Source organism: Rhinatrema bivittatum, chromosome 14, assembly GCF_901001135.1.
Source record: "Rhinatrema bivittatum chromosome 14, aRhiBiv1.1, whole genome shotgun sequence".
In the NCBI taxonomy this organism is placed as follows: domain Eukaryota; kingdom Metazoa; phylum Chordata; class Amphibia; order Gymnophiona; family Rhinatrematidae; genus Rhinatrema; species Rhinatrema bivittatum.
The window spans coordinates 2,190,512-2,203,217 of record NC_042628.1 but is presented as its reverse complement, the minus strand read 5'-3'; the positions used below and the strand labels follow the sequence as shown (position 1 = coordinate 2,203,217).

The following is a 12,706-nucleotide window of genomic DNA, read 5'->3' as shown; positions in this document are numbered from 1 at the left end:
TGCTTAGGCAACAGAAAGGCAGCGGGTGCAGGAAGCCGAGCGCAGCAGTGACATCGAAAGCCCTCTCCCCCTGCAGCCGGAGACAGTCTGTGTACTCAACCAGTAAGCACTAAGCACAGGTAACCTTTAAAAAAAAAAATGGTTTACCTCCTGGTTCAGAGACATTGGAGGGTTTTCATAAGACTTCCTCTGGTCTCCTTGCTCAGTGCATCGTACTGACGTCATTCCCAAACCTGTTGGGGTAAGGAGAAGCAGGTAGGCGGGCTAGGCCCCATTTTTAGACGTGGTAGGCACATCGCGAGGTAGGCTGCGGTGGCACCATCTTGTGCGCGTCTTGGTGTGTGCTATGTTGCCCTCATAGAACGTTGGTACGCACAGTGTGTTGGCTGTGTTCACGCACCGTGCGCACATAACCTAATAAGCGCAGGATACAGGAAAAGCCAGGCACACCCTGCCTAGGCGCTCGAAATCTGTGTGCATAAAATTTTAAGTGCGAGCCAATAGAGCACACAGTTAATAGCGCCGGCAACCAAGAAACATAAGCGCTTTTCTCTCTGTGGTGCTTGTCATATTAGGGCTTCACAGTCTGACCTGGATTCCAACTTGTCAGCACTGTGAGGAAGCCCTAGGAGAGTTGGGCCTCCCCGGACTTCGCTAAGCCTGGCTCCTCCCATTCAGAAGATGGGCTAGTCACAGCCTTAACTGGAAGTACCCCGGATCTGAGTACTACCTTGACTGGGTCATCCATAGGAGAGGGAAATTCAGCAGCACCTCCCCAGTACCTCCTGGGCTAGGTGTGGACCCTGCTGCCTTCTCTTGGGTTGAATTTTTTCAAGGCATATAAGCCTTCGTATAGGTGCAGTCTACTAGCTCGCTTGCCCCTGTTCAGATGGAACCTCAGGCGGTAAGCGCCCCCCCCCCCCCCCCCCAGTCGGCAGACATCGAGGCGTGCCTCGCCTTACCAAGGGCATCCCTGGTAGGGACCCAGATGGCTCAGATGAAGAGGACAATCTGGATCCCTTGGAAGAAGAGGAAATTTCCCCTGGGTTGGAACCATATCGAACCGTGTTGCAGTTTTTTCATAGACTAATTGCCAGCCCTGGTTTCCCAGACCCTGAAGATGCTGGGAGTCCCTGTGACCGATTCTACAATGAAACGAAAGAAGAATCCCATTTTGATCTCTGTATGGAAAGCCTCTTGCTACTTTCCAGTACTGGAAGTTATCTGAGAGTTGATTGATCTGTAATGGGCTGCCCTGGAAGCAAGTTTTAAAGGGGGACGAGTGTTAGAAACTCTATACCCACTGGATCCAGTAGTGAGAGAGCGTTTGCTTTTCCCTAAAGTGCACTGGTCTGTGCTATCTCTAAGTGAACAACTATCCCAGTAGAGGGAGGAGCGGCCTTAAAGGATGTACATGATAGATGCAGTCCATCCTTAAACAAGCCTTTTGACGCAGTAGCAATGACCTTACAAATTGCTGCTTGTTGTGCCCTGGTAGCTCATTCGTGCCTACTCCTCTCTCAGGAGGTGGATGACTCTGGTGAATTCCAGAGCAGTTATGGAACCCACTGCCACCTTTTTAGCAGACGTGGGCTCAGATCTAGTCCGTACTTCAGCCAGAGGAGTGGCCTCGGTGGTGGTGGCCAGAAGACAGCTATGGCTTTGGAATTGGTCAGCAGACGCAACCTCCAAGGCCAGTCTTACAAAGATGCCCATTAAGGGATCACTCCTTTTCGGAAGTGAATTGGAAAACCTGGCCAGTAAATGGGTCAAATCTCCAGTCCCCTGGCTACTGGAAGATAAGAGGAAGCAGTTACAGCACTCCTTGCATATGAGGGGTTGATCCAGGGGCTTCTGTTTTTGCCCCTACAGAAACTCAACATTTTAGAGGTCTTGGCCCTTTGGGAGGTTGAATTCCTTTCGTAGTCGACAGCCCAAGAGAGTGGCAGGCTCAGGTTCGACCTGAACCCCTCAATGAAGTTTGCCGACCCACCCTCGGATCAAGGAGATAGGGGGCTGACTGTTCCTCTTCTACCAATGGTGGGTCAAGATCACTTTGGACAATTGGGTACTGGAGGTCATAGGAGACTGGAAAATTGGGCATCCAAATGGCAGATGAAATTTAATGTGGATAAGTGCAAGGTGATGCATATAGGGAAAAATAACCCATGCTATAATTACACGATGTTGGGTTCCATATTAGGTGCTACAACCCAAGAAAGAGATCTAGGTGTCATAGTGGATAACACATTGAAATCGTCGGTTCAGTGTGCTGCGGCAGTCAAAAAAGCAAACAGAATGTTGGGAATTATTAGAAAAGGAATGATGAATAAAACGGAAAATGTCATAATGCCTCTGTATCGCTCCATGGTGAGACCGCACCTTGAATACTGTGTACAATTCTGGTCGCCGCATCTCAAAAAAGATATAATTGCGATGGAGAAGGTACAGAGAAGGGCTACCAAAATGATAAGGGGAATGGAACAACTCCCCTATGAGGAAAGACTAAAGAGGTTAGGACTTTTCAGCTTGGAGAAGAGACGACTGAGGGGGGATATGATAGAGGTGTTTAAAATCATGAGAGGTCTAGAATGGGTAGATGTGAATCGGTTATTTACTCTTTCGGATAGTAGAAGGACTAGGGGACACTCCATGAAGTTAGCATGGGGCACATTTAAAACTAATCGGAGAAAGTTCTTTTTTACTCAACGCACAATTAAACTCTGGAATTTGTTGCCAGAGAATGTGGTTCGTGCAGTTAGTATAGCTGTGTTTAAAAAAGGATTGGATAAGTTCTTGGAGGAGAAGTCCATTACCTGCTATTAAGTTCACTTAGAGAATAGCCACTGCCATTAGCAATGGTTACATGGAATAGACTTAGTTTTTGGGTACTTGCCAGGTTCTTATGGCCTGGATTGGCCACTGTTGAAAACAGGATGCTGGGCTTGATGGACCCTTGGTCTGACCCAGTATGGCATTTTCTTATGTTCTTATGTTCTCCTCGAGACATATTCATGATTTCTCCTTGCCACTCCCAACATGAGAAGCAGGCAGTGAAGATTACTGTTAAGGCTCCTCAGGATGAAGGCTGTAATCCCAGTACCTATGCCCCAGGAAAATACGGGGCATTATTCCATCTTTTATCTTACCCAAGAAGGAAGGTTCCTTTCGCCCCATCTGTCAACAGGCATCTACGAGTGTCAACTGACATCTATGAGTCAATCATTTCCGCAAGGAAACCTTATACTCCATGATAATGGCCGTACAATCGGGAGAGTTCTTAACCTCCCTGGACCTATTTGAGGCCTACCTACATATTCCAGTCCATCAAGAATACCAATGTTTCCTACATTTTGCAGTCCAGTGCCACCATTATTGGTTCCAGGTGCTGCCCTTTGACCTAGCCATTGCCCCCAGAACATTTTCCAAAATTATGGTGGTCATAGTGGCAGCATCGAGGAAAGAGGGAATCCTAGTGTGCCCATTCTTGGATGACTGGCGCATCCGGGCCAAGTTCGTAGAAGAGAGCCAATAGGGTGACCTTGCTTCAGGAACTCGATTGGGTAGTAAACCAGAGCAGTCTCAAGCCTTCCCAATCCTTGGAATATCTGGGAGTCCAGTTCGACACCAAGCAGGGCAAAGTCTTCCTTCCGACCACGCGGATTAGGAAGTTGATGTCTCAGGTGCGTCAGCTGATGAGCACAATAAGCCCGATGATGTGGGCTTATAGTTCTTGGTTTAATGGCAGCAACCCTGGAAGTAGTGCTGTGGGCAAGGGCACACATGGACAGCTCACTGCTGTCACATTGGAACCCGCATTCTCAAGACTATTTGATTTGTCTCCACCTACCAATGGGAGTCTTCTATCGCCTCCAGTGGTGGTTACAGGAAGCTCATGTGAGCAGGGGTGTCCATCTGTCATCCTCGAACTGGCTGGTCCTCACAACAGACACAAGTCTCCGGGGCTGGGGAGCTCAATGTCAGGAGCTGTCTGCCCAGGGATGTTGGACGGAAGAAGAGGCCATCTGGAACATCAACCGCCTGGAAGCCTGGGCAGTCAGATTGGCATGTCTACAATTCAGTTACAGACTCCAGGATCAAGCAGTCTGCGTGATGTCTGACAACACAATGATGGTAGCCTACATCAACCGCTAGGGAGGAACCAAGAGCCAACAATTGTCAAGGAGAGAGAGCTCCTTATGGAATGGGCAGAAATACATCTACAGATGATCTCAGCCTCCCACATTGCAGGAAAAGACAATGTCAGAACAGACTTTCTAAGCAGCAAGAGTCTGGATACAGGAGAGTGAGTGTTGTCAGCCAAGGCCTTTTAGCTGATAGATTGCTGCAGTCTCCCGTCCATTGACCTGCTGGCTGCATCTCAGAACACGAAAGCCCCCTGATTCTTCAGTCACAGAAGAGATCCATGGTCCCTGGGGGTTGACGCTCTGTTAAGAAAAGTTGCTATTTCCCTTCCCTCCGTGGCCACTGCTAGGTAGGGTCATTTCCAGAATCGAGCATCACAGGGGATTAGTCCTGCTAGTAGCTCTAGATTGGCCCAGGCATCCATGGTATGGGGACATTCAGAGACTCCTGGTGGAGACCCCCCTGTGCCTCCCACCACACAGGGGCCTTCTGCAGCAGGGACAGGTCCTTCATGAGGATCTGACTCTATTCTGTCTTTCGGTCGGGCCCTTGAGAGGGCTCATCTGATGAAGCAAGGATATTCAGCAGCGATAATGGTCTTCTTGCTCCATGCTCGGAAGTTCTCCACGTCCCTAGTGTATGTGCGAGTCTGGAGAGTATTTGAGGCCTGGTACGAGGAACATGCCCTCCCCCCACCCCCCCCCTCTGGTGGCCAGAGTCCCATTTATTCTGAAATTTTTGCAGGGCGGCTTAAATAAAGGTTTGGCCCTTAACTGCTTAAAGGTACAGGTAGCGGCTCTCTCCTGTTTCAGGGGTGAGGTGAATGGGGCCTCCCTGTCGGCTCATCCGGACCTAGCCCATTTTCTGAAAGGAGTGAAGCATCTCCGACCTCCCTTATGGTTGCCGGTTCCCTTGTGGAAAATCTAGTACTGGATTTTTTGGCAGGCCCTTCCTTTCGACTGCTGCGCATCTTTCCTTGCAACTATTGACATTGAAAACGGTTTTCCTGATGGCTATACGCTCAGCACGTCGCTTCTCTGAACGGCAGGCATTGTCGTACCGGGAACCATTCCTCCGGATGACTCCAAGGGCGGTACAGCTGCGTACTGTCCATCCTTCTTACCCAAGGTAGTATAGGAGTTTCATTTGAATCAGTCCATTTTGTTGCTATCCCTAGATAAACTCAAGGACGTAGAGGAATATCGTCTCCTCCATCATCTGGATGTCAAGAGACTTTTAGTGCATTATCTGGAAGTTTCAGAACCGGTCTGAAAGACGGACCGCCTGTTTGTCCTTCACGGTGGAAGGATCATGGCGAATCAGCTTCGAGGGCTACCATAGCACTTGCTGGATTAAAGTGGTGGTCACTGGAGCCTGTGTGGAGGCAGGAAAGCCATTACCTTCTCAGGTTAAAGCTCATTGCCCCAGGGCTCAGGCAGTCTCATGGGTAGAAGTTAAGCTGCTGTCTCCCATCGATATCTGCCAAGCAGTGATGTGGTCCTCATTTTATTTATTTAAAATATTTTATATTCCGTTCTTTATACAAAATGTAATCAAAGCTGTTTGCAATGTGTAACATACATAAAATCACAAATAAATAGTACAAAGTATTCTCTAGGTTCTATTGCCTGGACGTTCAGATCTGAGAGGACGCAGCCTTTGCAAGGATGGTGTTAACCGAACTGCGGGCAGCCTCCCACCCTGATCATGAGTAGCTTTTGTACATCCCATTGGTCCTGAGTCCATCTGGTTACACGCTAGGAAATGGAGAAATTACTTGCCTGATGATTTCATTTTCCTTAGTGTAGACAGATGGACTCAGCATCCCGCCCTCGTCTGCCCAAGAATTGTGCCAAGGATTTGTCCATGAGTGGGTCTCGGGTAAGTGTTCATCCAGTCCCTAGATCAGGCACTTATATTCTTACTGGAGTTCAGTGTTTGGTTGAGTAAAGTTACGGTTATCCGTTTTTAATAAAGTTTTTTCGGTAGTATATCCACAGTGGCTTTTGAAGAGAATACTGAGGGGCTGAGGTCACTGCAGGGGTGAATCTAGGGTGACGTCAGCTTTGAAACCTGACTCTGTCTCCACCTGCTGGCAGGGGAGCAAATAACCCACTGGTCCTGAGTCCATCTGTCTACACTAAGGATAATGAAATTATCAGGTAAGTAATTTTTCCAATTAAATTGTAGTTTAACTTGTGGCCATTTGTTGACTTCAGAATGTCACCATGCATGTCGCTTCCTTCCTCCTTTGATGCTGCAGGAGATCCTTCTTCAGTGTTTCTTTTCTTCCCAGGCTCTGGTGACTCCAACACAGAGACCATGGCATCTCTTGTGCATGAAACCATCGAGGGCTCTCCGGTTATCAGCCTCGTAACTGATGCTAAGGGAAACGTTCTCCATGAAGTGCATGTCCAGATGCAGGAGCTGCCTGTGCAGCCCAAATCCGTGTGCCAGGAGGTGACTGTCCTTTTGTCGCTTGGTAGAGATTGCCGAATGCTCTCTTGGGGGCCTGATGGGCTCTCTGGGAAGGTCTGGGTCTCTCTCCATGCTCACTTAGGGAGCCGCTGCCTCCTACATGTGGGCCAAGCTTTGCAGTGCCCCTCTGTGGCTCAGAACTGCTTCCAGCGATGCTGTAAGGGAAATAATTATCCTTACTGTGTGCATGAGTGCTACCTGAGCAGCACACCCAGCCTGAACAGGGACCTAAATACTAACTAGTACAGGGCACTGTGCACGTGTCTAGCAGTCACCATTCCCTCTTTCTGCTGCAGCAGCTTTTGTTGTCTCATAGATCTGGTGTTAGAAGGGGCGAAGTTTGTGAAATCTGCTGGGTGCCTTGTGTTATTCATCCCCTCTTCTGTACAATGCAGAAGATCCTGGTCCTTTCTTAAGTCTTCTTGCTTTCCTTTGCATTCAGATGTCAGAGGCTGGGGAGCTTCAGGCTGAAGTGGAGCTTAATGAGAACCTGCTACGCCAGGCCATGAGGAACTCCGGCATTGTCATTGAGACGGTGACAATGGAGGACCTGCAGAAGTGTGAGGATTCGTCTGGGGAAGTGGAGGCAGAGGGGGCCGCGTGCACAGGGATGGACGCAGAACCTGTACGTCTCCTGGCTCTTAGTTTTGTCATTTCACTAGGGGAAGAGGTGGTTTCATTCAGTGTCAGGAGATGTGGCTTCCAGGTTTAGTCTTTCTGCATCCTGACTCGCCTTGGACAGCTGGGATCGCACATCACTGCTGACCCCATGGACTGGGCTCATTGGGGGAAACACGACTTGGCATCTCAAGATGGTGTCATGTTGCGGGTTCATTTGTCACTAAGATTTCCTTTATTGCCCCTCATGGCTGAGCCTGCTAATTGCCCCTTCAAGGCTGTTGGTCTCTCTCTGCTGCCCCTCATGGCTGAGCCTGCTAATTGCCCCTTCAAGGCTGATGGTCTCTCCCTGCTGCCCCTCATGGCTGAGCCTGCTAATTGCCCCTTCAAGGCTGATGGTCTCTCTCTGCTGCCCCTCATGGCTGAGCCCGCTAATTGCCCCTTCAAGGCTGTTGGTCTCTCTCTGCTGCCCCTCATGGCTGAGCCTGCTAATTGCCCCTTCAAGGCTGTTGGTCTCTCTCTGCTGCCCCTCATGGCTGAGCCCGCTAATTGCCCCTTCAAGGCTGTTGGTCTCTCTCTGCTGCCCCTCATGGCTGAGCCTGCTAATTGCCCCTTCAAGGCTGTTGGTCTCTCTCTGCTGCCCCTCATGGCTGAGCCTGCTAATTGCCCCTTCAAGGCTGTTGGTCTCTCTCTGCTGCCCCTCATGGCTGAGCCTGCTAATTGTTCCTTCAAGGCTGTTGGTCTCTCTCTGCTGCCCCTCATGGCTGAGCCTGCTAATTGCCCCTTCAAGGCTGATGGTCTCTCTCTGCTGCCCCTCATGGCTGAGCCTGCTAATTGCCCCTTCAAGGCTGTTGGTCTCTCTCTGCTGCCCCTCATGGCTGAGCCTGCTAATTGCCCCTTCAAGGCTGTTGGTCTCTCTCTGCTGCCCCTCATGGCTGAGCCTGCTAATTGCCCCTTCAAGGCTGTTGGTCTCTCTCTGCTGCCCCTCATGGCTGAGCCTGCTAATTGCCCCTTCAAGGCTGATGGTCTCTCTCTGCTGCCCCTCATGGCTGAGCCTGCTAATTGCCCCTTCAAGGCTGTTGGTCTCTCTCTGCTGCCCCTCATGGCTGAGCCCGCTAATTGCCCCTTCAAGGCTGTTGGTCTCTCTCTGCTGCCCCTCATGGCTGAGCCCGCTAATTGCCCCTTCAAGGCTGTTGGTCTCTCTCTGCTGCCCCTCATGGCTGAGCCCGCTAATTGCCCCTTCAAGGCTGTTGGTCTCTCTCTGCTGCCCCTCATGGCTGAGCCCGCTAATTGCCCCTTCAAGGCTGTTGGTCTCTCTCTGCTGCCCCTCATGGCTGAGCCCGCTAATTGCCCCTTCAAGGCTGTTGGTCTCTCTCTGCTGCCCCTCATGGCTGAGCCCGCTAATTGCCCCTTCAAGGCTGTTGGTCTCTCTTCTGCTGCCCTGACCCCTTGAGACAACATTTTGTTTCTTTCCCTGTGATCGGTTTGCAGTGTCTGCCTGTCACAGAGGTTAGTACTGGGCTTTTTCTGAATCGTTTTGCGGGGTCTAGAAAAACTATAAAAGGTGGTGGGAGGGGGAGACAAGTGGTTGTGATGGAGGATCGATGTGCCAAGAGGATCAAACACATTCAAGCAAAAGAAGAGAGAGACTGTGCAATAAGAGGTTTATGAAATCAAGTGGGGTGGACTCATTTTAATAGGAAAGAGTTATTGACTTTTTCAGATATTACGCCATTAAATTAATTAGTAACCACCCCCCTCCCCCCCCCCCTTGTGATTTTATAAACCTGGTTATATCCTCTGGGTCATCTCTTCTCCAAGGCAATCGTGTCATCCCCTTTATCATTTTTATTCCCCTTCTTTGTACCTTTTCTAGTCTGCTTTATTATTTTGAGATGTGGTAACAGGAAGTACACTGAGGATGCGTCCACATCACGGGTCGATTCAGCAGCATTGAGAGATTCTCAGTTATATTCGTAGCAACAGGACGGCAGAAGAAGACCATATGGCCTTTGTAGTCAGCACAACAATTCCCATCACGCCCTCCGAAATCTCCTGTGCTTCTCCCAGATCCTGTCCTCGTCTCCACCCTCCCTTCCTTGACATTCCTGTTCATCCCCAGATCAGTCCAGACGCCTCTCTGCCAGCAGATGGACACAGAGAAAGGTTTCCTGACACTGCCATATAACCTGGTGTGCCACTTGCAATCCCTTGGTACTTCTCTGTCTCCAGCAGATGGGAGAGGTGCAGAGCCTTCAGTCTGTAAAAAAGAAAATAGTATTTCAGAGAACCCTCAACAGTGATTACAAGATCCTTTTCCTGGGTGGTGAGGCCTAATACGTAACTCAGCATTGTGAACCTGTAGTTTGCATTATTCTTGCCTACTTGCATCACTCTGCACTTCTCCACAGTAAACTTCATTTTATGTTCTTATCTAAATAAGCAATTGTGTAGGATTCTGCTCTACTCTTTCCAACAGATAGATGGGAAAAGAGGAAAGGAAGACGAGGCCTACGTTTGTCCGCACTGTAACCAAATGTTCTGTGCAGCTGCGTCCCTGAGGATACATGTCAAGGGGCATCTGGGTAAGTATGTGACCGTCGTATCCACGGAGGCAATAGCTCTGTTCTGTGCATGAGAAATTAAATCTCAGCAGTGCATCTTTTCCAGCTTAGCAAGATGAGCAAATCTCACGGACTTCAGTTCACATATTTCTGATCCTGAATATACCCACAGCAGTCCAGACCAGTGGCTTATGCACTCCCACCAGCAGATGGAGACAGAGAACAAGCTTTGAGGGCACTGCTACATACCAAGTGTGCCACCTGCAGTCCCTCAGTATTTCTCTGTCTCTCAGTGCCTGGCAGTAGGATATAGAAAATACAAAAATGAGCTACTGGATACCTTCACAACTTAACAGAGAATATCAAAAAAGGGATCCAAACTTAGGAGTAAGTGTGACCTCCTCAGGATGGTACAATGAACCTAAAACCTTATTAAGTTTGGATTCCTTTTTTAATGATACCTGCTATAGAAAGGATCCAGGCCCAGCTTCCCACTTTGATGCTCTGGACTGGATCCCCAGTGCTGAATTTGATGCCGGCTGCTCTTTCTTTAGGCTATAAGCTGTACAAGTGTGACGTGTGTGGGAAGGAGTTCGTAAAAGGTTACCTCTTGAAAAAGCATCAAGAAGTGCACTACAGCGAGCGACGCTACAAGTGTGGCGAGTGTGGGAAGCTGTACAAGACCATTGCACACGTGAAGGGACACATGCGTGTGCACTCTGATGAGCGGCCGTATGCCTGTGCCAAATGTGGCAAGAGATATAAAACCAAGGTAGGGAGAAGGCAGGGGCTTAAGGAGTGCTCTAGCATTGTATGAAACAATCTTCCCTGACTCTGTGCTTAGCTTATTAAACATTTACAGCCTGGACTCGTCACAATGTACATATTGGAGGCGGATTCTGACTGCTTACGTCCTTCCACATACAAACCAGTGCTGTAATGTGCCAGTGATCGACTCCCTCTTTAAGCAGGACGCTGCAGTTAATAACAGAGAGGGGGAAGTAGAAACAGGAGGAGATGTGCATGAACTTGTATTATTATTATTATTATTATTATTATTATTATTATTAAATGTGCATTTTCTGCCCCTGGAGAATGCCTGAGATCCAGGTGGAAACCTGAGACTGTTCATGTAATTATTGCAACATCAAATTCATAAAATGGAAGAAAAATTAGGATGAGTTGCTGATTTTTGGTGGCTCACAGCATTATTACTGAACAGATACAAGGAATCCCTTCCCCAGAGAGCTTATGATGTCAGTGGGTACCTGAGGCGGTCACAAGGAAGGTTGGGGGAAGCGGGTTCACAACCCATTGCTATGATCATTAGGCCTCGCTTCCTGACACTTTCCTGAACGTGTGCTGCTTTGTGTTTTGAGCAGAATGCTCAGCAGGTCCATTTCCGTACACACATGGAGGAGAAACCGTACGTGTGTCAGTTTTGCGCTCGGGGTTTCCGAGAAAAAGGATCCCTGGTGCGGCACATCCGCCACCACACAGGCGAGAAACCCTTCAGATGTTACAAGTGTGGCCGGGGTTTTGCAGAGCATGGAACTCTGAACAGGCACTTACGGACCAAAGGTAGGTGAGCGCCACCTCTGCAGGCCTGCAGCTCGTGAGGCCCTTCCTAAGGGAGTTGGCTGCACTGCCAGAAGGCGCTGAAATTCTTAGTTTTCAGTAACAGGGCCCTGCCATTCCTGCAGGCACTACTTGTGGACTCTCCTTCTTGGGGCTGTGGGACAGCCTGCTTCCTGTTTCACTGCTACTCTGCTGTTGCCACTCATGTTGCAGAGCCAAGCAGTGAAGGCATAGCCGGGTCAAGGGCAGGGATTGAGTAATGGATGGTAGGAAGGGGAGGAGGCTGAGGGAGAAAGTGCATGAGGAGGGAGAGAGGGGAAGAGAGAAAAAAATAACATTTGAGTCAATTAATTAGACTTACACAGAAAATATTGGAAAATGTATTTTTTAAATGAAAGTATTCAGTTGAGAATTTGCAATAAAAATGTGACTTTGTGCGTATGAAATAGTGTAACTATATGTGGAAATGGCAAGGAATTTTGGAGGCAGTGACCATTAACAGCTGCTTGTTGCTCAGGTGGCTGCCTTCTGGCCCTGAAAGAGGTGGAGGAAGAGGAGCAGGCAGAGAGCGTGGCCGCCACGCTGCTCTCCGAGGATCCGCACACGGTGCTGGTAGAGTTCTCGTCCGTGGTGGCAGACACGCAGGAGTACATTATCGAGGTAATTAATGCTAAGCCCAGGAACAGGAAGGGCTGGTGCAGATCACTGAGTGGGGTATGAAGATGATGGAGGCAGGAGTCCATGGACGGTCAGGAGCATGAGTGGCCCAATGCACTGGGACCTTACATCTGACCAGAGCGCCCATGTCTGAAGGGCTAATGGGTTTTTGGTCTCCCCAAAGGCTGCTACTGAAGAGACAGAGACGAGCGAAGCAGCTGATCTCCTTGAAGGCACAAGACATGAGGTAGGTGTCTGTGTAGCCAATAGTCAGGAGCGATGAGGAGAACGTCAGGTGGAGGGCCAGAAAGCACAAATGGGGCCGCTGTTGCATATTCTGTCAGTGTAGAGTCCCTTGACACATTACCCAGTCACCTCCGGTAAAGGGACGGCATCCGTTTGAGACAGCGACGGCAGGAGGTGCGTATAATGTCAGAAGGAACAGGTGCTCCTTGGCTCTCAAGGCCTACTTTCACGGCTGTAAAGCCTCGTGCCAGCCTTAGGTGGGGGTCTCTGATAAGACGTTGGTACGCTGCAGTCAGGATGGCACGTGTGTACGGGAAAAGATCATCTTCAGCTCTGCTCGTGTGGCAGCAGCGCTGCTGGGTGTACAGGAAGAAAAATGAGTAGATGGAAGGTGAGCGTGCAGCCTGAAGACTTAGAAA

General features: G+C 49.4%; 2 protein-coding genes across 3 annotated transcripts in view; both read left to right on the top strand.

The window, feature by feature from the left end:
• Positions 1-12,706, top strand: part of E4F1 (E4F transcription factor 1) — a 40,184-nt gene that overhangs the window by 20,202 nt on the left and 7,276 nt on the right. Inside the window, exons 7-13 of one of the 2 annotated variants that reach the window (XM_029576248.1) lie at positions 6,443-6,606; positions 7,067-7,184; positions 9,726-9,827; positions 10,361-10,578; positions 11,189-11,387; positions 11,902-12,044; positions 12,226-12,288. In XM_029576248.1, the coding sequence (XP_029432108.1) occupies positions 6,443-6,606; positions 7,067-7,184; positions 9,726-9,827; positions 10,361-10,578; positions 11,189-11,387; positions 11,902-12,044; positions 12,226-12,288 (1,007 nt within the window). Of the gene's footprint in view, positions 1-6,442; positions 6,607-7,066; positions 7,250-9,721; positions 9,828-10,360; positions 10,579-11,188; positions 11,388-11,901; positions 12,045-12,225; positions 12,289-12,706 lie in introns of both variants that reach the window. The other variant, XM_029576247.1, reaches the window with a different exon arrangement.
• Positions 7,278-9,760, top strand: LOC115075665. The gene is made up of 2 exons (XM_029576257.1): positions 7,278-8,602; positions 8,660-9,760. The coding sequence occupies exons 1-2, from the start codon at positions 7,394-7,396 to the stop codon at positions 8,693-8,695; spliced, it is 1,245 nt and encodes a 414-aa protein (XP_029432117.1). The 5' UTR covers positions 7,278-7,393; the 3' UTR covers positions 8,696-9,760.

Bases quoted from the DNA above. Each gene is read 5' to 3' on its own strand.
- LOC115075665 (XM_029576257.1), top strand. From the start codon at position 7,394: ATGGACTGGGCTCATTGGGGGAAACACGACTTGGCATCTCAAGATGGT. The intron at 8,603-8,659 runs GCTGTTGGTCTC...TGCCCCTTCAAG, and splicing joins CCGCTAATTGCCCCTTCAAG to GCTGTTGGTCTCTCTTCTGC.